Source organism: Peromyscus leucopus, chromosome 7, assembly GCF_004664715.2.
Source record: "Peromyscus leucopus breed LL Stock chromosome 7, UCI_PerLeu_2.1, whole genome shotgun sequence".
Classification (NCBI taxonomy): Eukaryota; Metazoa; Chordata; class Mammalia; order Rodentia; family Cricetidae; genus Peromyscus; species Peromyscus leucopus.
Genome location: NC_051069.1, coordinates 61142242 through 61167396, shown reverse-complemented (window position 1 = coordinate 61167396; position 25155 = coordinate 61142242). Strand labels below are relative to the sequence as shown.

General features: G+C 40.6%; 1 protein-coding gene across 2 annotated transcripts in view; it reads left to right on the top strand.

The window, feature by feature from the left end:
- The first annotated feature begins 278 nt into the window (after nucleotides 1-278).
- Trpc6 (transient receptor potential cation channel subfamily C member 6) overlaps nucleotides 279-25155 on the top strand; it is a 105416-nt gene continuing 80539 nt past the window's right edge. Inside the window, exon 1 of one of the 2 annotated variants that reach the window (XM_037207765.1) lies at nucleotides 279-727. In XM_037207765.1, the coding sequence (XP_037063660.1) occupies nucleotides 561-727 (167 nt within the window). In that variant the 5' untranslated portion in view covers nucleotides 279-560. The remainder of the gene's footprint in view (nucleotides 728-25155) is intronic. The other variant, XM_028890952.2, reaches the window with a different exon arrangement.

The following is a 25155-nucleotide window of genomic DNA, read 5'->3' as shown; positions in this document are numbered from 1 at the left end:
TTGGCGTTACTTAATAAACCTACTTTGGGAGCAGTTAGCCCTCCCAACCCCAAATAAAGAGTGTGCCTGGCTCCGCCTAGTTAAGGTTTATTCTGGTCCTGCAAGCCGTGGCTTCGCGACAGGGGTCCGTGGATTTCTGGACCGTCCTTTCGATCCCTTTAAAGGTGGGGATCGTGACGGAGGATGGGGGGCGGGGAGGCGGGAGGCGAAGGCTGGAGAGTCTGTGGTTGACATAGTAACTCTTCAGCTGCTCTCCCTGGCGGCCGCCACCGAGGCCCCGCCTGTGCCCTCTGCCTGGGAGCCCAGGCCGCCTGTTGGCGCGGTCCAGATGCTTTCAGGTCAAGGTTCCCTTGGCCATTGTCCGCCAAGCCCCCAAGAAGTGACTTCCACCCTGGCGGGCAGGGAAGCCACTGGCAGAGCCCAGTAAGCCTGGCTTCTGCATCCCTCATCTTCCTCTCCCGGTATCGCTTTGCTCTGGGCCAGTTCAGTAGGTGACACGGCCCCTTATCCCCAGGTCCCCATCTGCGGGAGCAGGGTGCAGGCCGGCTGGGCGCTGTGCCATGAGCCAGAGCCCCGGGTTCGTGGCCCGGAGGGGCGGCTCTCCGCTGGCTGCCCCTGGAGCCGGAGCGCGGCGCAACGAGAGCCAAGACTATCTGCTGATGGACGAGCTGGGAGACGACGGCTGCTCGCAGCTCCCGCTGCCACCCTATGGCTACTATCCCAGCTTGTAAGTACCGGCGCGGGCGGCATGGGCTGCAGGAGTGGGTACCGCGCGTGTCCCACCAGCGATGTCTCTCCAGACATCCAGGGGCGCGCGCGTGGGGCTGGGCTGGCTGCTGTGAGCACTCCAGGGGTGCGCTCACCCTCAGAATGAGCCCGCTGGGTTCCCGCTCCACTATGTGGGGAGAGATGCCAGGTCACCACAGGGGACCTAGTGCTTGGTCACCTTTGTTGGGTCATTTTTTACAGTCCCTGCCATCCTGTGGCAATGCTCAACAGGCACGATCTGAACTCAGAATGGGTTCCAGCTTTCGCTCCAGTGGTTCAGCCTTTCTGCAAGTGATGTACTGAACTCTCTGGGTCTTTGAAGGCACTTTGGGGACAGGAACCCACTTAGTGCACTCTCCAGCTCTGCCTCAGTCCTCTGGTCTTGCATAAGGATTGCTGAGGGAGAAAGCAAGTAGGGAGGTTCTGAGGCCAGACCTATCCATTATCCCCTGGACAGCCTCCTTCTTACCTTGGAGTTGAGATTAAGACCCGGAAGGAGACCCGTTCAGGCTTTTGTACCCATGGCAGGACATGGGAGAGCCTGTTAGGGGACAGAAAAATAGGGATCGGCTCCTTCCTAGTGGCCTCTCAATAACCAGGAGCCCTTATTTAAAACAGCAACAACCAACAACAAAACCTCCAGATTCCAGGTTGCTGACAGTGGTGATGGGGAGGGACAGACAGCAGACAGCAGAGTGGAGAAACACAGTCTCAGTTCCTCCCTCGCTCCCCTCTCCCCACTCCAGGCTGGGACCACGTGTGCAGCAGGCAGATAGTGTTTCTGGCTCTGTGTACTTTGCTTGATCTTGCTTGACTGATACCCAGGTTTCCTGGCCTGTCATAGCTGTCCAAGCTGTTTCCTAGGAAAACCTTTCTCAGTTGGGTGACCCCTTCTAGTGGAGGGAGGGTTCTATCCTTTCCCTGGGGGCTGGCAGACCCTCATGACAGAGACTACAGACTGGCTTTTGGACAGTGTCCAGGGCTGGAAGAGTCAAAACCTTCTGTGGTTTACTTTCCTGGCGAGAACTGAGCCCCAGGAAATGGGGCATCTACATTTTTCTCCAGGATGAAAAAAAAAGTTGGAAGTGGTTCCATTCATCTGAGCTGTGCAAGCCAAACGCATCTATGAAAACCTCTTTTCATTTATGAAAAATTAAGATATAATTCAGACAACATGAAATTCACCTCTTTAGTTGTACAGTACAACATCGCACATGTAATAGTCATTATGCTTTGCAGCCACCATCAATAGTTAATTTCAGGACATTTTTGTCAATGTTATGTTTGCTGTCCAATTATAAGTCTCTCTCTCCACCTGCCCTCTCCTCTTCCCTCCCTCCCTCTGTGCAGGAGTGGTATATATCTGTGGTCGTGTGTGTGTGTGTGTGTGTGTGTGTGTGTGTGTGTGTGTGTGTGCGTGCGCGCGCGCGCGCGCGCGCCCATGGTTTGTGTGTGGAGGCCAGAGATGGACATAGGAAGTCTTCCTCTACAGCTCTCCACATTACTTTTTTGGGTACAGGGTCTCTCACTGACCCTGAAGCTCATCTTTTTCCTTAGACTGGTAGATACATGCCACTGCACCAAGGTTTTACCTGGGTGCTGGGGATCTGAACTTGGGTCCTCACGCTTATTCTGTAGGCACTTTTACCCACTGAGCTGCCTCCCAGGCCAGAAGAGTTCTGTTTCCTAGGACAGACTTAGACTTCTCCCAGTTCGGTGGGTGTGTGACCACCCAGAGGCTTTGCTAAGACTCCAGTTCCCGGGTCTTAGGTGCAACTGGAAAGTCTGCATTTTTAAGTCTCTAGTGATGTTGTATTTGCTTGTTGACACAGTACACACTAAAAACAAGAAGATGCATGGCAAGAAAAAATAATGATAGAAAAATGCTGGCATTCTGATGATAGCTGTTTGCAAATTTGCTTTGAAGCCAGGGTAGGTGTTGCCCATCTGTGATCTCAGCTACTTCAAGGCTTCAAGTTTGAGGCCAGTCTGGGCAGCACAGGGAGACCTTGTCTTTGAATTGAGCTTCACTAAGCTCTAATGCTGTTTAGTAACATTACTTGTTGGCTAAATTAAGTGATTTGATAACTATCTGCATCTTCAAAAAATTAGATGGTCTCATTAACTAAACATTTTTATTCTACAGTCTCTATTCTAATTGATTTCTTTGTCTTAAAGAAAGTTATTTACTTTAAAAATCCGTGGTTATATTATCAGCAGTGAGATTAAATAAAGTAAGAATTCCAAGTTGTTTGAACACTTTTCATAATGTCTTCAAATGTGATTTACTGTCTAAATCATGGAGTTCTTTAAATTACTATTATATATAGTAATTAATATGTAATTACGTATTTAGAGAACTCTAGAAATATACTCTTTAGAGCAAAAGTATAGGAATTTCAGCTGCTCTTGATGAGGACAGGTAAAAAACAGGATGCAGAGGAACATGGTAATGGGCTCCAGTTGGTGACGGGTGGCACTTGTTGAGTCAAGTTGAGAGTGAACCGCACACCAGAGTTAAAGCTTTTCTCCTCCAAATCTGTTGTTTCCCAAAGGGTTCAGGGTTATTTTTCATCCAACGTGTTCTCTGATGGTTTCTGGATTTTGCAGTTGAATAAAAACGATGCAGGAGAAAATGCTAGAAAAAAATGACTTCCCTTTGGTACAGAGTACAAATGAACACTTCATGGACTTTTAAACTGTGATGAGAGTGATTTTTTTTGTGTTTTTTAGTAGAGTGTGTACTGGTGTCATTGTGGCAATCATTGGTACACCTTAGGTGCAGAGTGGCTATTTTTCTCAACTCACCGACATTTCCCTGTAAGATTCTGGAATTTTGTAAGTGGCCATTTCTGTGAGATAAATTCACCCACTCTCACTTAGAAATTCTCTTTCATGTTTATCTTCTTAAAAAGAATATTTTTACATGAAGTTTTGGAGCTTTTACTACTGAAGATTGTGGGAAATTATCTTGTGGGAAACCAATTGCACATTCTCAGGCCTTGGTAAGTCTAAGTGTTAGTATTTTAAAGATGGTATTTTTGAAAGAAAGATTTCCTCTTTTTCTAACTTTCAATTAGAAAGCAGATGCTACATTCTATTATAATTAATTTTGAATGATGAGTAACAAGAAAGTCCCACATCCTGCCAAGACCCCAGGAGTTCCTTTATTTAAAGAAATGTCTCTAGTCTATGACCCTGAACATGAAGGAGAATCTCAGACATGTACACATATGTTAAGGGGTTCCAAAGCAGTGGAGATGAGTTGATTTAGTTCCATTGACCATTGAGTTATAAACTATTGAATTGACATTTATTGCTGTTCAGATTGTGAATAATTGCATGGCATGACAATCAAAGCTACAGGCAGCCACTAGAATAAGTCTAAAGCAACTACAAAAACTTGTGGTAGCACAAGGTGTGGTGGCTCAGGGGGTAAGGACACTTGCTGCCTGCTGAGTTTGATCCCCAGGACCCATGTTGTGGGAGGGGAGAACAGACCCTGTAAAGATGCCCTCTGACTTCTCTATGTGTGCTGTGGAGTACATGAACCCCCAAGAAACAAATGCGAAAAATACCCTGTGGTAGCCAGCATGTCGTAGTAATATATTTTCAAATATTTGAAAGCATTACTAATTTGGTGGCTGGGGAAAAGCTCCATGGTAAGATGCTCACCTGCATACTCAAGGTCCAGGATTTGATCAAAAGTACCAAGAAACAAAACAATAACATTATATAAATTGCTTAAAAATTATAAATGATTGCCGTGTGTCAGGAACAAAGATGCTAGAGAGAATATAATGTGGGAAGGTCTTAGTTGCAAATGAGGCAGATAACTAGAATTGAGAAATACCTTGAAAGAAACCAGGACTCTCATAATACTGAAAAGTTAGGCTAAAAAATGATGCCCACCAGCACAGAGTCAGTTGCAAATACCAGGAAGAAGACAAGTCCCCTTGGGAATTTAAGGGCCTATATGCCCCGTGAGCTCTTACTTTCTGTATGCCTAGTTGACCCAGAGGTCCTCAAGCCTGGGCCTCTCAGTATAGTAAAATGTTAAAGCATGAAGAGGAAGTGTCCTGTCCATGTTGACTGCTTAGGAAATTCATCCAAGAGCAAGCCTGCTAAAAATAGACTCACTACAGCCAGTGACCAAGCACACAGGAAACAGTTAACTAGGAGAGAGTGAGCTAACAGCAGAATCCACTGCACAGCAAGCATGATGGCCCTGTGAGGTCCTTAGGAACTTACGGTAGCAGTGTAACTAGGGGGAAAGGCATAAAGCTGGCTTGTATAAAATGTCACAATGTAAAAATGTAAAACCTTAAGGAAAGAAAGAGTCTCAGAAGAACAGGGGGGACATCCACAAAAGAGCTACGGACAGAATATCTGAAAAAGAAAACAGTTCCATTTTAAAAAGTTTTAAAAATGACAATTATTGACTTACTTTGTGTATGCATATGTGTGAGGATACACCCATAAAAGAAAATAATGCAATTTTATTTTAAAAGTTAATCATAATTATGCGTGTGTGTGTGTGTGTGTGTGTGTGTGTGTGTGTGTATAAGTCCGAGGACTTGCTGGACTTAGTTCTTGCCTTCCACCCTGTGGGTCCCAGAGGTTGAACTCAGATTCTCAGGCTTGCCAGCAGCTGCCTTGACCCACAGAGCTCCTTCACTGCCCTTCCCACCCCAAATAACGTAATACTTGATGGAAAAATACAACATTAAGTTTGTATAATGCAGATAATACAGATTGTCCATAGTATAACTGAGGTTAATATTTAAAATTCAGAGACACAGCAGGCTGATCTCTGTGATTTCGAGGCTAGCCTGGCTTACAGAGTAAGTTCCAGGACAGCCAGGAGTACACGGAGAAACTCTGACTTAAAAAAGAAAACAAAGCAAAAATTCAGGGACACAAAAAATAGACAAAATAGAGATTTTTTAAATGATTTTCTTTTATTTTATGTGCATTGGTGTTTTGCCTGCATGTATGTGTGTGTGAGGGTGTTGGATCCCCTGAAGCTGGAGCTACGGACTCCAGTAGTAAGCTGCCATGTGGGTGCTGGGAAGGGAACCCGGGTCCTTGGGAAAAGCAGCCAGTGCTCCCAGCCACTGAACTATCTCTCCAGCCCCCAAAATAGACTTTAATAAGAGTCATAGAATAAGAAGGTAGGTATTCCAGAAGAAAATAACAAGAAAAGAAAAGCACCAATATTTGAATACATAATGGGTAATGATTTCCAGAAATGACAAATTATTATGTTCATGAAGTACAATATTATCATGACACATAAAGCCAGACAAATAAAACCTGTCATTTTAATTGCAAAATGCCCATGAAAGACAAAAAATTAAAATGAAAAGTTAACAAAAATACAAGGACTTGAAGTGAGTTTATATTTTAAAATATTTACAGTGGAAATTCTCCCATGGTGTCTTCTGATCCATAGGTGATATGTGGCTTGTGAGAGCCGTGTTATTTTGTTCCCCCCCATAAAAGGCATCATTTGCAGCCCACTTGTGAACACAACATTTCATACAGTCAGTGTTCAAGGCTGACAGAATCTTTTGGAACATAATTATGAACAAAATATTTTTAAAGTATAACCTCATTGGGTCTCAACTTTAGGAAAAAATCCAAAGAGATTCTCTCTCTCTCTCTCTCTCTCTCTCTCTCTCTCTCTCTCTCTCTCTCTCTCTCTGTGTGTGTGTGTGTGTGTGTTGTATGCAGATTTGTGCTCCTATGGGTGCATATCCAGGACAGAGCAAGACTTTGATTATCTTTTTTGATTTTTTTTTTCTTACTGCCTCTCACAGTGAGACAGGGCCTCTCACTGGCACATATGCTTATCTTTCAGCTCGCTGATTGGCTAGGGAGCTCTTGGGATCAGCCTGTCTTTACCTCCTGATGCTGGCTTACAGGTTCATGCAACCATACCTAATTTTCTTTTTGGATTAGGTTCAAGGGATTTGAATTCAGAGCCTCACATTTGCAGAACAAACATTCTATTCACCAAGCCATCTCTTCAACTCCCAAAGAGAAATTTAATTTTATTTTCTATTTCCTATTAGGGAAACAAACAAAAAAATAGGTAGTGTTTGAATTCAGTGAGAATCCTAATATCTGTTATGTCCTTTGCAATGACATCAGTAACATAAAGACAAATCCTGAACTTTAGTTATAGGAGGCCAATAGATCATCTGTCCATGAGAAATATAATCTCTTTTTTATTTCTGAGACAGTTTCACTGGGTCATCAAGGCTAACTTTGAACTAACTCATGATGTAGTATAGGTTGAAATCCTTGCTTCAACCTGCTGAGTGTTGAAATTATGGTTGTGTACCACCATACCTGGCTGAAAAATATAATTATTGAAAAAAACCCAATGAAAAAATTAAAAATGCGATTTGTATATAGAATAATTGATAATACTCCAAATGCAGAGATATAAAGAAATATTGATGAATATCAACAATTATTATTCACCATTATTTAATGGTGGAAAGTATACATTCTGAAGCTGCATCTCAGGGGAAAATCGAGTGTGGAAATCACTGTTGGTTTTGGTTTCCAACTTCATTTAGAATCATCTTCCCCCTCCTACCCCTCCCTCAGCCACTGCAGCACAGGGGGGCCTCACTTTTGACCTCATGGAGAGCGCTTTGCATGACAGATACACCTGTTGTTTCAAAACTTGCCATGGCTTGAAATAATCAATAACCACCAGGAAACACTGATTGTCCTGGAACATGTCTTTAGGGTGCCAACACTATGAGATGAATGATCCTCGGATGTGCTTAAAGGTCGACACTCATTTTGTTTAGAGTGTTACTTCTAAGGAAACAGTGTATCATTTTTCTTCACAGGGTTATCTTCCCTGAGTCATTAGAAGCAACTTCTCAGGGCAATTTGTCTTTTAGAGAGTAAAAATTATAAAAGGGGACATTTTGTTGATTTCACTCTTTTTTTCTGTTTTATTAAAATGCTAGATATAATTGGATCCAGTGAGTTAAGTTACCGTTTATGATTGCTCTTTGTTTAGGAGTGTTCTGTTGGTTTCAGTGTAAGGGGTCATCTTCATCTGTGCACCATGTTTTAATTAAACTCTGGCAGTCAAATTTGTTATACTTCTCAAGACTCAAGCCATTGCAATTGGCTGAATAACATTCTTACACAAACAAGAGTTCCAGCTGTCCCATAACATGGTTGTGGCACACCTGACCTCAAATTCAGCTAATTGAGGCTCCAGGAAGAGGAGAAGAGATACTAAGAATTATATACAATACAACACGTTCTTGTTTCTACAAACAAGTAATCCAAAATATTTACTAACATCTGGGGATCTAACATTTTTGGGATACCTACTCTGTAGTAAGTCTTTTTCTAGTTGTACAAATGTAGTAGACTCTTGAAAGCAGCCGCTTGTCTATTTTTAATGTTTGTTTTACAAATAACGATGCTGAAATTTACAGATGTTAAGCTACTAGCATAAAGTTACAAGGCTGTTAAGTTTTCACATGGGCTCAAACCAGTACATCTCAAAAGTACATCTGGAATGCATGTGCAGAAGGGCTAGCAGGGTCCTCAACACTCTCAGCACCCCACATAATCATTCTTGTACCCATACAGAGGGCTCAGCATAACATCATCCTTCCATTCTGCTTCTTCCTTCTTGCCACAGATACTTTAGAGAGCCACATGCTGGCTCTGCTATATTGAGCCAAGATTCCTGTGCTGTGCTTGTTATATCCAAGAAATACCCAGGTGAGAAGAGAAGACAGACAGGAGGGGAAATACCAGAAATCTACACAGAATTGGACATCTTTGACTCTAGCTTTCTCTTTCTATCAAGGTGTTCCTCATCTTTGAAGATCAGGGCCAACCTGCATACTCCCATCCTTTAATTGACTGCTGAATCTATTTAGTCATTTCTGTTGGCATGATATGATTACTTTTAGTAAGGAGAATTTATTGTGGACTTTTCTATGCTTCATAGATACTAAGTCATGCAAACTGAATAAAAGCTGTGAGGTGTGAGCATTCAAAATTCTTATTTTACTGATAAGAAAAAAACTTAAAGAGAAGAGGTTGATGGGCATGCCCAGCATTACACAGCTTGCAGTTGGTTGAATGGGACTAAAGGAAGGAACCAAAGACTCTTTCATCATTAGTTCCATCAACAGTGAAATGAAGGTTTGAAATATGGCCAATCTTTTTCACCAAAAAGATTGGTAAACCAAAATAAGTGTTCTGTAGATATTTTGCAAATTTAACCAAGATCTACAAATTGATCACAACTCTTTAAAGATTACAGACATTATGTAGAAACATACATATATAATTTAAATAAAAATTTCTTATCTGGGTTGGCAATGTTCCCTCCAAGAGCCAAGGGCCAAGTAACAAAATCCCCAAAACTAGTCATGAGAAGCCCTCTTTTGATATAGGGTTGTCCAAGAGACTCCCCAAAATACACAGGGTATTACTATTGCCCTCATTTGTCACCCCTTCCCCTAGAGGTAGAAGATAAGTTCTTATTGCTGAAGTCACATGTGCTTCAGACACAGGGCAAAGAGGCCCCTGAGCTGAAACTGTCCTGAATGCCTCTTCCCTAAGGACTAGGTCTCATGGTACCAGAAAGTGTCACGCAAGCTTTCAAAGGAGAGAGGCAATCAATAGTCCTACCCAGATATGATGCCTACGAACCACAATGAACAACACAATATGATAACCCTAACAATGCCATAGTGGCATTAATACCTTAGCGATAACCAACAGCTCTCTCTAATTGGGCTTAAGACCTGCTCAGAAATAGGGAAATCATGTCTCATACTGGAAGCCTAGCCAATTACCCATTGGTGAAGTCATAGGTCTTGGAGACTCTAAAACAACCACTTCACTGAACTCGAATTATTTGTCCTAATAGTAATAGGTAAGTAGAGTCCTTACCCCTTATCAAAGAAATATCTCTTTGTGACATATGGAAACCATGACAGAAAACCACAACCAATAGAAGTGTGGAGATGTGAAGCCCAGTCCCAATGAGTACATCTAGAAAACACTCCGACATAGGGTTCAGAGAACATTGCACAAGAGGATCAGGGAGTTCGCGGTAAGGCTGTGGATCCTAGAAATGTCAGAAGCTGTACCATGGTGTTTTACCAACATGGCTGCCTAGCATGTACTGAATCAGTTCAACAACAGTAGACATGCCAAAGTGGACTGGAAAAGGCCACAAGGCCTCAGGCCTACACAAAGAACTACAGGTACCTACAGAACACAGAGAGTGAGAGAAATAGTCTTCCCCAGTGAAGAGCACACCAATTGGTTAAATAGTCAGCCCTGAAAACATACATATAAGTAACATTAAACAGACTGAGCAGATTATATTTAGGTATATACATAAAGGCATGCAACAACAATTGATGAAAAAATAGATTATGAATCTGAGAAAGAGTAAGTAGGTATACATGGGAGGGTTTGTGAGGGAGGAAAGGAAAGAGAAAAGTGATGTATTTATATTATAATTTTAAAAATAAAATAAAAAATAAATTACAGACATAAAGTGCTATTTTTCTAAAATGTGTATAAATTGCTTCTGTGCCAACATCCAGTTGTGTTAGGGAAACGGGCTTGACTGACTGTGTGAGGGGCTGAAGAAATGACTCCACTGTTAGGAGCTCATCCTCCTTCTGACCCCACCCAGGGCAGCTGGAACTCAAGTCCTAAGGATCTGTCACCTTCTTCTGACCTTCACTGGCACCCACACCCACACGGGCACAAGCCTATCCCTAAAGTTAAAACTACAATAAATCTTTGAAAAAAAAGTGTGAAATTAGAGTTTACTGTAGGATTTGCATAATTTATTTTTAAATTTTAATTTAATTTTTTCGTATATTTTGGTCATATTTTTTCCTTTTTCCCAACTCCTGCCAACTTCTCCTCACCCAACTTCATGTCTTTTCTTTTGCTCTCAAAATAAACAACCAGAACTAATAACAAAAACAAAATAAAAAAAATCAATAAGACAAAAACAAAAACAGCTCAAAAACCAAAACCAGCTTTGCCTTCCTTAACAAAACATTTGTACAATATTTACCCAGAGGTATGCACTGCTTGAAATCAATCGAGTCAATGGCCATGTTAAGACTGATTGCCTATTCAGGGCAGATTTCACATCTCCATTCTGAATCTCTGATTTTACTGTGTGGAGCATCTTGTCCGACACTGCACTAGGGAGGAACTGGACTCCACACAGGGCTTGCTAACAAAATGAACTTCCAAATTACCAAAATTACCATAAGAATTGGAAATGAGGTGAATTCTAAGGGTAGTTTAAAAGTTCTTTCAGGGAATTAAACTGTTGCAAATAAAACTCACCCTGTTATTGCAATATTAGCATTCTTTTTATGTTTATATTTATTTATTTAAAAAAGGTTTCTTTTTCATTTTACATACCAATCCCAGTTCCCCTCCTTCCCCTTCTACTGCCCCCTACCTCTCCCATTCTACCCCCCAACCACTCCTCCTCAGAGAGGGTAAGGTCTCCCTTAGGGAGTCAACAAAGTCTGGCATACTAAGTTGAGCCAGGACCAAGCCTGAGCAAGGTGTCCCACCCTGGGAATGTGTTCCAAAAAGCCATTTCATGCACCTGGGATAAGTCCTGGTCTCACTGCCAGGGGCTCCCCAAACAGATGTAGCCACATAACTGTCACCCACATTCAGAGGATCTAGTTCAGTCCCATACATGTTCCCTAGCTCAGTGATTCACAACCAAACACTGGACTGAGCTCCTAGATTTCAGTTGAAGAGAGGGAGGAGGGATCACAGGAGCAAGTGAGGTCAAGTTCATGATGGGGAAAACCACAGAGACAGCTGACCCAATATTAGCATTCTTAAAACAGAAGTTTGCCTGGGCTCTGGGCTGTGTGAAAATTTCTGCAGTTGTATAGTGCTGAGGGAATACCTTCTCCGGGACCTGTTGCTTACCTTTAGGGCTGGTCACTACTCCAAGATGAAACATTCATTAATTTATTTCAATAGTTGTTTAAGTTCTTTAGATTCATCAGACACTGTCTTTGAAAGCCAGGACCACCACATCTATTAACTCTCAACAGTTATAATTTGTAGCCTGCCCTTCTAATTTATGTATTTTCAAGAATCCATGTTTTAGATTTTGTTTCATATCTGTTGAAATGGTTTTTATGCATAAATGTATATAGATAGGGCTTATGTATAACTTAGAAACACATGAAAAGAGCATATACATAAAATAACTTTTTTAAAAATCTGATCATGAACACTTCACTTTCAGGAAGTGACTCCCTTGAGTCCCATTTTAAGTAAGAATCTTCAGTGACCTTGTTTTCAACACTGTGCTGCTCTAAATGGTGAGCAGAACATTGGTGTAAAAGCAATTTTAAGATTTATTTATCTGTTGTTTGTTTGTTTGTGCACATGTATGCAGATGCCAGTGGAGAACATGAGAGGGTGTAGAATATCCCTGGAGCAAATAATGCAATTGTTTGGTGCTATGCAATTAAATTGACTTCGTAATTATATGTTTCCAGAATGCTGCTTAAAGAACCTGATTCACCGCTGTTCCTTATGGTCTCTCTATAGTCCCTGACATACACAGAAAAACACATTTATTTATTTCTTATGCTTGAAAAGAATATTTCACACTATTTCTAGAATTTATTTTTGAACTACTGTCACCCATGCTGAACCTTTGGAGGCTATAATGTTCGTACGTGCACTACTGATCAAAACTACGTCATGGCAATGATTGACAGCCGGCAGAGCTATAGCTAGAAAGCTTACAATACAAACCACCCGCAGTTTTAGGGATGTTAAAGTAGGAGAAACAGGGATTCATCCCTGGGAGAAGCCAACTCTCCCAGCAGTCATCGGTTACCGATAGTTCCCATTCCAGGGGTGAGACTCTGGAACTTTCCCTCCACATTAGGTGTCCACTGACATTGCCACTGTTTGGATCTTGTTTATGCAGAGAGACCATTTCACAGCAGACTTCTTGGTATTAAGGTTCTCATAATCTTTCTGCTCTCTCTTTCTTGGTATTTCCTGAACCATAGATGCAGGAGGTATGATGTAGATGTATCCACTGGGGCTGGGCCAGGTTCATTAAGCAACATTCTGGACCCCATGATGGTTTTCTGTAATGATCTCCATTTGCTATAAAGAGATACTTCTTTGATGAGGAATGACAGCTGCATTTATCTGTAGGTATAAAGATAAGGTTTAGAATGTAATAAGGAATTATGATGACCTAGCAAAACAGTGACTCTTTCTAAGGTCTATGACTGCACTTACTCTGGGAAACTGGCTAGGTTTCTAGTCCGAGGCATGACTTCCCTTCTGTTGAGTGGGTCTTAAAACCAATTAGAGAGTTGTTGGTTACCACCGACATGTGAGTTCCCCTTATTGCACCTTCATGCACGTCTTGCCATGCTGGTCATTGTGATTCATAGGTGTTGCAGCTGAATAGATCTTGCTTCCTTCCTTTAGCAGCTTCAACAGTACTTCCTAGTTCTATGGAAACTAGACTGCAGTAAGGAGGCTTTGACATAGATTTTGCTCAAATCATCCAAGCCCTGTAGCTTAAGTGCAGGATGTCTTCAGCAATAGGGCCTTACCCTCAACCTCTGGGGGTCAACCAAGGGCTACATGAATCAAAGACTCCAAGAGATTTATGTGTCACTTGTTTCAGAGTGAATTACATGCAGTTCAGGAACAGCTGATTGTCTCATCACAACCCTGTCCTCAATCCTGTCTTGTGGGTCTTTGCTGTTTCATCTACGGTTATTGACAGGTGCTAACACAACATGTAATAGTGTCCCCTGCAATGGTGGAAAATGGTCTGTATATTCTCTGCTCAACATGGTAGTCCTCTGTGGTATGGAGGACTTGAAATATGATAGTAAAACTGAGAAACTCAAATTTTAGTTTTATTTAATCCTGAACAATTTACAATGTGTTGTGTGGATGAGATTACCACAAGGGCCACCATGTTGATTAGTTTCTTGAGGGCCTGACAGAGGAAACATGACTAAAGGATGAAGCATTTTGTATATCCAAGCTCTTTAATATCCCAAAGCAACCCTATGAAGTAGGCTTTATTGTTTCTCTCCATGTTACAGATGAGAAAAAGAAAGTCTAAACTTAGGACATAACCCTTCAAAAGTCAGAGTTGGGTTTCATACTCAAGTAGTTTGATGCCAGGGTACAGATCCTCAATGCTCTCTCTGTGATCTTGGGTAAATAAGGTGAATTTTATATTGCCTTCTAAACTCAGACCAAAGGGGTCAGAAAGAAGGGTAAAGGTCATTTCCTTTTTATGTCTTCATTTATAATGGTATTCTAAAATTGGAAGTTTTACAGAAATGGACATTTTCATATGGTGCAATAAATAAAAAAATAAAGAGAAAAGAGAAAAAGATGACAGCACAACTTGAAAAGGATTTGCCCTGGGAAAATTCTAGGATCCAGGATGAGGTCATAGCTCTCTGGAAGGACAGAACTTCCCCAACTGAACACTAAGCACGTAATTCTCATTCAGCTTCTTACAGTCAGTTAAACTGGACTTCCTGTAGGTCCCCCTCAGCCTGTGCACATTTCTCTCTGTAGCTGTCATCTTTATTTATACACCCCTCTCTCTTTCTTTTATCATTTTTCATAAGGAGAATTAGAGGAAGAAGGCACACAAACACTAGAAACTGACACTATCAAAGAGCTTGAGTTTTTACTATCTCAGGATATTCTTTAACCTCGAGTTCTCTTTGTTCATCCAGGCGACCACTTCATTTTTCTGGAATATGACATGCTCTAGCCTTTAGGGAGTATGTCTCAGGTGATATACTAACAAAAATTACATAAATTTAAAATTTTAATTTTCAAATAAGTTTTCATAGATATTCCTTAACATATTTATATGCATGTATACATTAAATGCACATATTTTTATGTGTATATGTACATAATATAATATGCATATATATACTTTCATATCTTTCTGTTAATTTATGGTGCATGTCTTAAACAATGATGACATTCTTTTTTATATTTTGTTTTTCCATTTAACACTATTACTATTATATATTTTTAAGGTATTTAAATTTAGCCTTAGGACTCTATGAAAGTGGCAGTCTTCTTGTATTAAAAGATGGAGAAATGGGGATATATCTCTATCTATTTACCTAACTACCTGTCTGTCTGTCTGTCTGTCTATATCTACTAGCTCATACCATGTCTATTCATGGCAAAAAACTTTTTTCCGTTTAGATTTTGACCAGATCACATATATTATAAAAGGATTAAAAACAAGTTTCACTACTCTTGAATGTACTTCAGTTTGCATGGAAATTTAAAATAAAAGTGTTATATGCATGGCTTTTGTATAAATCAAAGACTTGCAAGGAGTTCATGTATAGAATTTGTAAGTGCTCACCTTAATCTAAACCAAAGGCTTTTTCTCTATTCTCATGAGTTTGGTTCTCTACCTTTAGCCTATGGTACAAGAGAAACAACAAATGAGAAAGACAGCCCCTAAAACTTTGTAATTTTCATTCCTGTCAATTTGTCTAACAGGCTTATGTAAAAGATGAGCTACTCAAACAGGCTACATTGCAGGAGGGAATGTCCCATAGCCACCAAACCCACTTAAAATATTGATGTTTTGTTGGCAGCTAGGTATCATGATTGACATTTATAAGGGTATCCTGTAGTCATCAAAACAAACTTGATCATTGGGAGCACAATGTATCAAAGATGAGATGCACACAATGCATTTAGAGAGGTTTTAAAATCTAATTCATTAAGTTAATAAAAATGTTCATGCATTGAGACATGATAATAGAATAGAACATTCCTTTCTGTGGATTGACTCATGGTTAACAATCAAATCAATGAGGTGCTCCAAGGGGAACAAGTGTAGTCTACTGGCTCCTGGCAACTGACTTCTGTCAGTCTTCAACATCAGCTCTATTCATTTTTCCAATCTTTGTGTTTTACCAACAAATGACAGCTGCCCCTGCTGCTGCAGCTCTTCTCTTCCCTGAAACAGGCCATGCTTGCCTTGTTTCTATCAGGAAGCCCCTTAGAGAATCTTTTCTTCTGCTTTCTCTGAACTCCACATTACTTCCCCTTAGAGCTCCCATCATGCTCTGGAGAGACTGACTGGGAATTTTTAGACATTGCAGTACAAAGACTCCATGTTTGAGGCACTTGAATATTGGGGACAGGCTCGAGAGTTTGCTACTATGCTCTTAAGTTTTAGAACAATGTGATATCTAAAATATGCATGATGAATGGGTGAATGGTTGAGCAAATCAGTCTTGCCAACTCAAATTCATATGCCAATAACAAAAAATAAGTAAAGAGATCTGATGTAAAAATAGGAGGGGTAGGAGACATACTGACTTTGTGAAGCTGCCCTTCATGAAAATGACAATATCTATTTGGTTTTGATCAATAATTGCTATAGAGCACTAGAGACTTGTGTTCCTAAATTCTATCACTGTTAAAGAGAAGCCAGGAATAAGAATGTTCTGATTTATCAAACACTGCATGATCCAAGAGGACAATAGACCAGATATAACTCCTAGCCTATAATTTTTAAAGACCTAGAATGAGCAATAGGTCAGTTTCCGTGAGACTGTAATTCAAGGTTGAATAAATTCTGTTCTCTCAAAAGCTAACATAATGAAATCTATGATTCCATCGATTGGAAGAAAAGCTAAGTCACATCATTCCCCATGTTCTACGGGTTTCATTTTATTTCTGGTGCTGGGCAAACAACTGTTTATTTTTCACAAGATGGTGAGCCCATCACTTTAAAAATGAACTGTAAAAAAAAGACAGATCAAATTAATGTAGATAATTGTAAGTTAACGGAGAAGTAAATCTTAAAACATCACTTTGATAAAATCCTGTTCTTATCGCCAAGAAGTCCTCTAAGTTCCCTGGAAAAACATCCAAGCTATGTCTCCAGCAGTTCATAATTATTAAGGCTAAATGTCTGTGCTCATAACTTCGTGGGAAACCATTCCAGAGGACTTGCTGAGGTAGAGTGTGTCGAAGATTTACAAATGAAAATTTATTTATATAAAATTCTTAGTGCTTTATGTCCCCCCACTGCAGAATAAAAATGACTTACTCTCATAGAAATCTGGTACAGTGTGCTGTAAGCACAAATATTCCTTGATGTTTGTTTTGTATTAAAAGTTTGCATCTAATTCCACAATGTTCCCATGTTAACTTCTCCCAGAGAGATGTAATCTGTTTATCTATAAGTTTGTGTGTCATTAGGCTGTGCCACAAGCTCAGGGGTATTCATTCTAAAATAGGGAAAAGCCTATGACTCACACTGATGACTGTGAACAGAAAATGTCAGCTTAACTACTCTCCAAGCTCAGACCATAAACAAACACACAGCCCACAGGACCCTCCCCAGACAGGAAAAGGAAGTTATGGGAGCTAAGAGAAAGCCTTTAAAAGATATGGAATGGCAGAGAGGGCCAGTGCTTGGTGAAAGAGTAGGATGCCATGTCATGGACTTGAAAAGGAAGATACTTTGGAACGGAAGAAATAATACAGAGCCCCCATATGGTCCATGACCAGCTGACCCTAAGCCTAAAGCATCCTGCCTTTGAAGAGCAGGGGGAAAGGCTTATTTCACCAGAAGGGAGTTAGTACATAAGTCACAAGACAGAGAATGAACTCCAAAACCCGCAGTGCCTCTGTTGTTGGCTTTGTGTCTGTGGCCCAGCACAGTGTGGGCTCAGAGATCTGTGACCTGACCATGAGCAAGGTTACAATCCTACCCGGAAAGAACACAAGCTATGGAATGGGGCCATGACAGCTGTTTCCAGAGCTTGAAACAGAGAAAAAGACAAGCTTAGGCAAGTCCAAAGAGAAGGAGTCAAAAGGGTGATGTAGGGGTGCCTGGCGGGAGAACAGACGGGGGGAGGGGCAGGGGGGGGGAAGGTAGAGAGCCGAAAGGGGGCGGTCTGGTTCTGTAAGGCCAGTGGCTATCCACCTCAGCCGGGAGTTCAGAGGCAACTTCCCGCTGCATTCTAGTGGATTTGCTGTTTTTCATGCTGTTCTTTGGTTTCTTTCTGCCTTATTCAGGTGAGGAGTCTGATCTCCCTCCACTCATTGCTTGGTTCTGCCCACCCCAACTCTACATGTGAGGGTTCTGATTTGTCTCCTCTAATTGCTTGGTTCTGGGCAGCCACTACCTGAAACAGGCCAGGGCTGGAAGGGGAGTATAGAGGTCCCTGATATGCCTCACTGTTGCCAGGGAAACTCATCCACCATATTCCCAGTCCTCATGGGTTTACCCAGACTCCTGCAGGCCTGGGAATGGTAGAGAGTGAGGCACAGTCAGGCCTCCTACAAGAGGCTCAGTTTCACTGTTGCTCAACTTTGGAATAACACAAGTGCCCAGCTAACCCAACAAGCACAGCATCTATGCAAACGAAGGATTCATAAACGAGAGTATGTAAATACTAAATTTTAAGCGTTGGTTCCATTTCATTGCAACTTCCCCTTTACTGAAAAGCAGAAGTGGAAAGAGGGAGCTTCCCCTTTCAGCTCTTCCTGGTGAAACCGCACAGGATGAAGTACACTGTCTCACACATCCATTGCACTGCACGCTGGTCTGTCTGCCTGGAAGGCTGATTTCTGCTTATTTATAGAATCAATTGCATTTGCTTCCCTCTAAATTCAGCTTAGACACCAACATTTCCAATTCCTTATTCCACATACAGTACACACACATACTTTCCCAACATTGCCCTGCTAAGTTACAAATACTCGCAACAGTGTGTGGTCCAAGTGAGGCATTTAAACACCACTTCCTGCCACTGTCTGCTGGCTGCAGCAGAGTAGGTCTCATGTGCTGGTGGAGTGAGTGACTCCTGAGGGACTGCAGTGCTAACCATGCAGCCAAAAGGGTAAGCAGAGGCCATGTAGACAGGTGAGGAGTACTGGGTAGTTCTTAGTGCTGTGGCACTGTGTACATGGAGGCATCTGCAGGAGAACTGGCTGAAGGCAAAAGTGCCCTGGAAACCTCTTTAAATTCCTTTTTATTTTCTTATAGTTTAAAATATCCATATAACAATATTAGTTATCTTCACCCCACATTCTCTTCTCTCACTTGCTCTCGTCAGAGCCCTTCTTCTCAACAAGCCCCCTCCTATTTTCATGAGTTATTTTTATATGTTGTCCCTGCGTTTAATTGGAATTTCTTGTCTCAGCACATGAGCAGCTTACTAGTGACTACACCACTGGAGAAAATGACATCTCTTCCCCAGCAGTCATTAATTGCTAACAGTTCCTAAGGCAGGGGGAGGGGCTTTAGGGCCCCTTACCACCCATGGTGAAATGTTGAGGGGCGTAATCTTGTTCAGCTACCTACCCACAGGAAATTCTTAGGAGCATAGTCTAGGTGGATTCTAAAGTATTTTCCTGGAGGCTAATGTTCCAAGCATGAGGTGGTATTACTGTTTTAGGCTAACATTGGTGTTAAAAGAGGCTGATGTGATGGGTGGCCAAAGCAATAGGATTTAGTGGGCAGTTAAAAATTTGTATCCAGCCTGTGGTGGCATCTGTATGTTTTTGTTCATCCAGCTTGATTGGAATATTGGTAATGACAGAGGTTCAGGAGAATGACAATGTCAAATGTGGAAGAAACAAAACCAACATTTGAAACAAAAGCATTGGGGTCAGAATATAGGGCGTAAGTCATGTCCCTTGCAGGCTGCAGCTACTTTGGCTACCTAGACCAGCTCAGGTACATCTTCCTGACTCAGCCACGGCAGAAAGGGATGAACACTATTTCTTTTTGACTGTGCTTTATCTCATAGCCCTATTTGACTCCCCATTAGAATCTGCTTCTGGAATTTCTGCAAACCCAGACATAAAGGGAGCTTCTCTTTTTTACATGTGTAGAATAAAGACATTTTCCAGTATCTAATTAAAAAAAAAAAACAAAACACAAACGATTCCTTAGTTCTGATATTTTCATGTTACATCTACCATCTGAAACAGAAAAACCACTCTGAGTAAAGTCCAATGAGGTTCATTATTGCCCTTCATAAACACATCCTGTCATGTTCACATCTGTTATTCTCAGCCCTTCCTAGAACCCAGAATTAGACTCGATGCTGTGCATTGGGGTAAAATGTCTTCTCCACACCAGCAGAAAAGAACAATGCAGAAGTTCTGAACAAGATACACAGAGTTTGAAACATTTACTGTATTCACAAGATACAGATTTTATAAAATCACACAACTTAATAGAGCTAGAACTTCATTTCTTTTAGAATTTCTTGTGGAGAAATAAATGATGTTTCCCTTTTCATCTGGGCAATGAATAAACAGATATAAAAATGAGAAGAAAAGAAATCCCCAGAGCAAAATGTGTTTTCTAACTTGGTGGCTTAGTTTCTGTTCAGTGTTAAGAAGGTGTTGACGAGTCCTTAATTGTTTGGTACAAATATTTCCCAGAACATTTTTTTCTCTCTTGATATACAAACTACTGTGACAGAAGGTGATAGACATGTTAAGAGCCAAGTCATTCTGACAGATATGAAAGTTGTCCTCCTGTGGCTGTGATATGACTTTTTTCAAATATGGGTCATCATGTACTTCAAACATGGGTAATATTGCTTTCCTTTTACCCACCCCTTTTCTTACATATTTCTGATGCCTACAAGAGACCCAAACTTTGGCCTTGTTAATTTTGGTTTTGTTTGGTTAAAGAAAATTGTAACTTACTGAATCCTGAAAATAATGAATGGATATGGGTAAAGTCTGCAATGTTAGTGGTGTCAATCATGATGAATGGCCTGGGATTTCCAATTGAATATCTACAAGATTACCTGTCATAGTTTCATATATGCTGGGGAAACACACTAATTTACTTCTTGGTCTTAGGTAAACAGGTTTCTATTATAGTGATGGCAGCAGCCAATGTGTTTTCAGTTTTGAATTGATTCCCCATGCCTTGATTTCCTCAAGGAGACACAAAAGCATGAGATGCTTCCCCTTCCTCCAGAGAGGTGTGTGATAGAAAACTTCTGTGATTAAACTTTTTGCGATGAGCAAGAATCTTGACAGGTCCTCTGCTCAGAGGAGGGGCATTCTATCTCATAAGACTGCTTGCTGAACCACCCTTGAAAACAAAGTTTGGGTAAAAGGTATAACACTGCCTCACAATAAAATGTTTAGAGACTCCAGACACACCTGTAGATAACTGAATTCTTGGGGATCTCTTTGAGCTGCTAATTGGTAGGGTTTTACTGGGAGAAAAAGCTGGGATTACTTGCTTAATACCTGAAGAAGACCAAGCCAGCCAAAATTCTAATGATTGTCTCCAGGCCCCACTGAACCAAAGCTATGGATGAAGGAGTGTCCTTCCAGGTGTATGCCTGGTATATTCCAGAAATGACAAGGAAACGAAGCAGGGTCTCCAGAGCATAGTAGAAGATGGTGAGAAGTGAGTCATGTATAATCAAGTTGCAAGCTACCTATTTAGTTTTTCTCCTCATAAACTTGTAAAAGGCTTTTTATACAAAATGATTAGGGATTGTCTATCTTTTACCAAGGCAAATTTACAGTCTCACTTTATATTTTGAGAAAAATAGAGTTCTGAGTAGGAGATAAAATAGACACTAGAGACCAGTTAGGTTACCTATTGTTAGAGAGAATAGCAGCGGTGGTGATAATAGAAATCTCTGTTTTATATGATTGGATTCCAGGTATATGAAGGACCACGCAAAGCTTACTGTATAGACATTAGCTGTAGGGGGAAAAAAGAGAGACCAAGACTACTTCAAAGCAGATGTGGTGACATCCGCTGAGTTAAAGTGAGCCAGAGAACAGGGGAGAATGGAATCTGAGTAGCACTCTGGACATTTAAATTGCAAATGCTTCTTAGATTTCCGTATAGGCTCAGAGTAGAAGAGTCAGCAAGACCTGGTGATATTGACTTATTATTTGAAATCAAATATTAAATGAGTTTCAGAGGCATGAGTCAAGGTAGAATAGATAGGACATCAATCCTGGGACAACAATCAAAGCAGTAATGAATAAACTGGCCATTGAATTTGCAGTATGAAAGTCAATAATAGCTTTGACCAAGTGTTCAGTGGCATAAACATGTCTTTCTGATAAAGAAAATTTGGGTGGAGAGAATGGAGGCAGCTGGACTGTTCAGCATTTTGGAAAGATTTTGCTGTCTAGACTCTGCTTGCCTCTTTCCTCCAATATGGCCTGTTAAGCACATCAAGTACCTTCTAACAATACCAGTAGATAACAGTCAAATTGATGCCTTCTAACTGTTAGCATTGGTAGATACCAGTTAAGCCCAAAGTGTTGATTTGACAAAGAATTATAAAAAATGATGCTTAAAATCAATATATTAAATTAGAACATAATTAAAACCATAAATTCAGATAGACCTACCACTGTTTTACTATAATGTATTTTCCTTGAGCCTTGTGTAGATTTCCTGTTGGTATAATTATTTTTTTTTAATCTGTCTCTCACCAACCACAGTCAACTGCATCATCTTTGATTTACACAATCTTCTGATTGTGTAAAAATTTTAATCTTTTGATTGTGTAAAGAGAAATTAAATTATAGAATGAGAAATTAAAGACTCTCTCAAAGCAACTCAAGTACAGAAATTTTCTAGATTTTGATTTTTCCATCTTTTTACAAATCTATCCATCCTAATTAAATAATAGTCATTTTCTTTGTATACCCTTCCTTGTTATCTTCCCAAAATATACAGATGACTTCTCATACAATCAGTGACTCTCATTTTCTATTTAAATCCCATTAATGAGTACACACAGCTGAGAGAGAAGGACATAACCACAGTAAAATGCCAGGGAGTGTGTTCTATAAATGGGACACGGGTTAACTCAGAGTTGGATCAGCAAGGTCACTTACGTGGCCTTCTCATATTGATCCCATGGGCTGGGCCTTTAAATTGAAGAACTCAGACACAGAAAAGAAAATCAGGATTTAATTTCTACTGAAAATCGCTGATTAATTTTCTATGTTTAGATCTTATACGTTTGAAAGAAAAGTGATGTTAATTACTAAACAAAATGAATGCCTTAGAGTAGCTATTAAAACTACATTTTTGGCCTCATTTTTTATTGTGAGACAGCATACTCACACATGAGTAATAAGCTATCTGATAGAGGGATAATATCCAAAATATAAAAAACTTAGAAAATTAGATATCAAGGAAACAAATAATTCAATTAAAAATTGGGATATAGATAGAATTTTCAAAAGAGGAAATTCAAATGGCTGAGAAACACTTTAAGAAATGTTCAACATCCTTAGCTGTCAGGGACATGCAATTCAAAACTACTTTGAGATTTTTATGTTATTCTTGTCAGAATGGCTAAGATCAATAAAACAAATGACAGCTCATGCTGACAAGGATGTGGAGTAAGGGGAACACTCATCAATTGCTGGAGGGAGTGAAAACTTGTACAGCCACTATGGAAATCAGTGTGGTGGTTTCTCAGGAAGATGGGAATAGATCTACTTCAAGACCCAGCCATACCACTCCTGAGTACACACTCAAAGGATGCTTCATCCTACCACAAGGACATTTGCTCAACCATGCTCATTGCTGATATAGTAATAATAGCCAGAAATTGGAAACAACCTAGATGTTCCTCAACTTTTAAAAATGAAATCATAAAATATACAGATAAATGGATGGAACCAGAAAAAAATTGTCATAAATCAGGTTTCCTGGACCCAGAAAGACAAATATGATATGTGTTCACTTATATGTGAATATTAGCTGTTATGTCAATGATAACTAAATTACAATCCATGGAATCACAGAAGTTAGGTATAGAGTAAAGGATGAGGTGGGACAGATAGACCTAGGTAAGAAAGGGAAATAGAATAGATAGTTATGGATGCATTGCAGGCACTGGAATGGGAGGGGATCAAGTCAGGAGGGGGAGTGGAAGAGGAAAGTAGGACAAGAGAGAGAATACAAGGAGAGACAGACAAAATTAAGGTCCATTTTAGGACTAATATGGAAACCTAAATACACTTGAAGCTTCCTAAAATATGTACATATATGAAGGCTATCAAAATGAAATTGCCAAATAATGGGGTAGACAGAGCTCCAACTGGACAACGCTTGTTACCAAATGAAGCTTTCAATACTGAGGTTGGGTTATATCTAATTGAGCTGTTGACCAAAGAGGTCCCATGGCAATTCCCAAATAAGCCACGCTGTTGCCAAGACTACAGGTTGCTCTCCACAGACTGATGACAAGGCCCCATTGCGGAAGACAACACTGACAAAACTCACTGGACATGGAGAAGTCCAACTAGTGTCTACAGGGAGTCTTCGCCCTACATGCTATCGTCTTTGGTACAGAAGGTCACTTAGCATACTACTGAAAGAGAAATGTAAACACAAACACAACTATAAACCTTATGATCTACACTGCAAGACATGCTAGTGCAATGGTGGCACAAATCCTGTAGGAGGAACTGACCAATATCTTATTTGAGTTAAGAACCACTCCACGAGATGCTACTCATACCCAGTACTGCTTGAGTGGCCAAAAACCTGACACTAGATAGCCCAGAGATCTGACATAAAACTAAATACTACTGTTCTAAAACAAACAAACAAAAACAACAAAAGAGTAGTAATAAAATGACTCCTGATGACCATGTGCTATATCCAAAGATCAGTGTCTTGCTCATCATCAAAGAAGCTTCCCCCTGCAGTAGATGTGGTGGCATGCTTCTGACCCCAGTGCGGGGAGGAAGAGACAAGAGGCTCTCCAGGCCGACTGTCCAGTCAGTCCTGCCTAACTGATGAACTCCTGGTCAGTGAGTGACAAGGGAGGACAGCATTCCTGAGAACGACACCAGAGGTTTATCTTTGGCCTCTATATACATGTGCATACATGTACATGCAGGCCTCTATATACATGTGCATACATGTACATGCAGGCCTCTATATACATGTGCATACATGTACATGCAGGCCTCTATATACATGTGCATACATGTACATGCAGGCCTCTATATACATGTGCATACATGTACATGCAGGCCTCTATATACATGTGCATACATGTACATGCAGGCCTCTATATACATGTGCATACATGTACATGCAGGCTTCTATATACATGTGCATACATGTACATGCAGGCCTCTATATACATGTGCATACATGTACATGTAGTAAAAAAAATAAAGACAAAAGGTGCTGGGGAGATCATACAGTCAATAAATACTTACTTCATAAGCTTAAAAACCTGGACCTGATGCCCAAATTCAGGAAGTCAC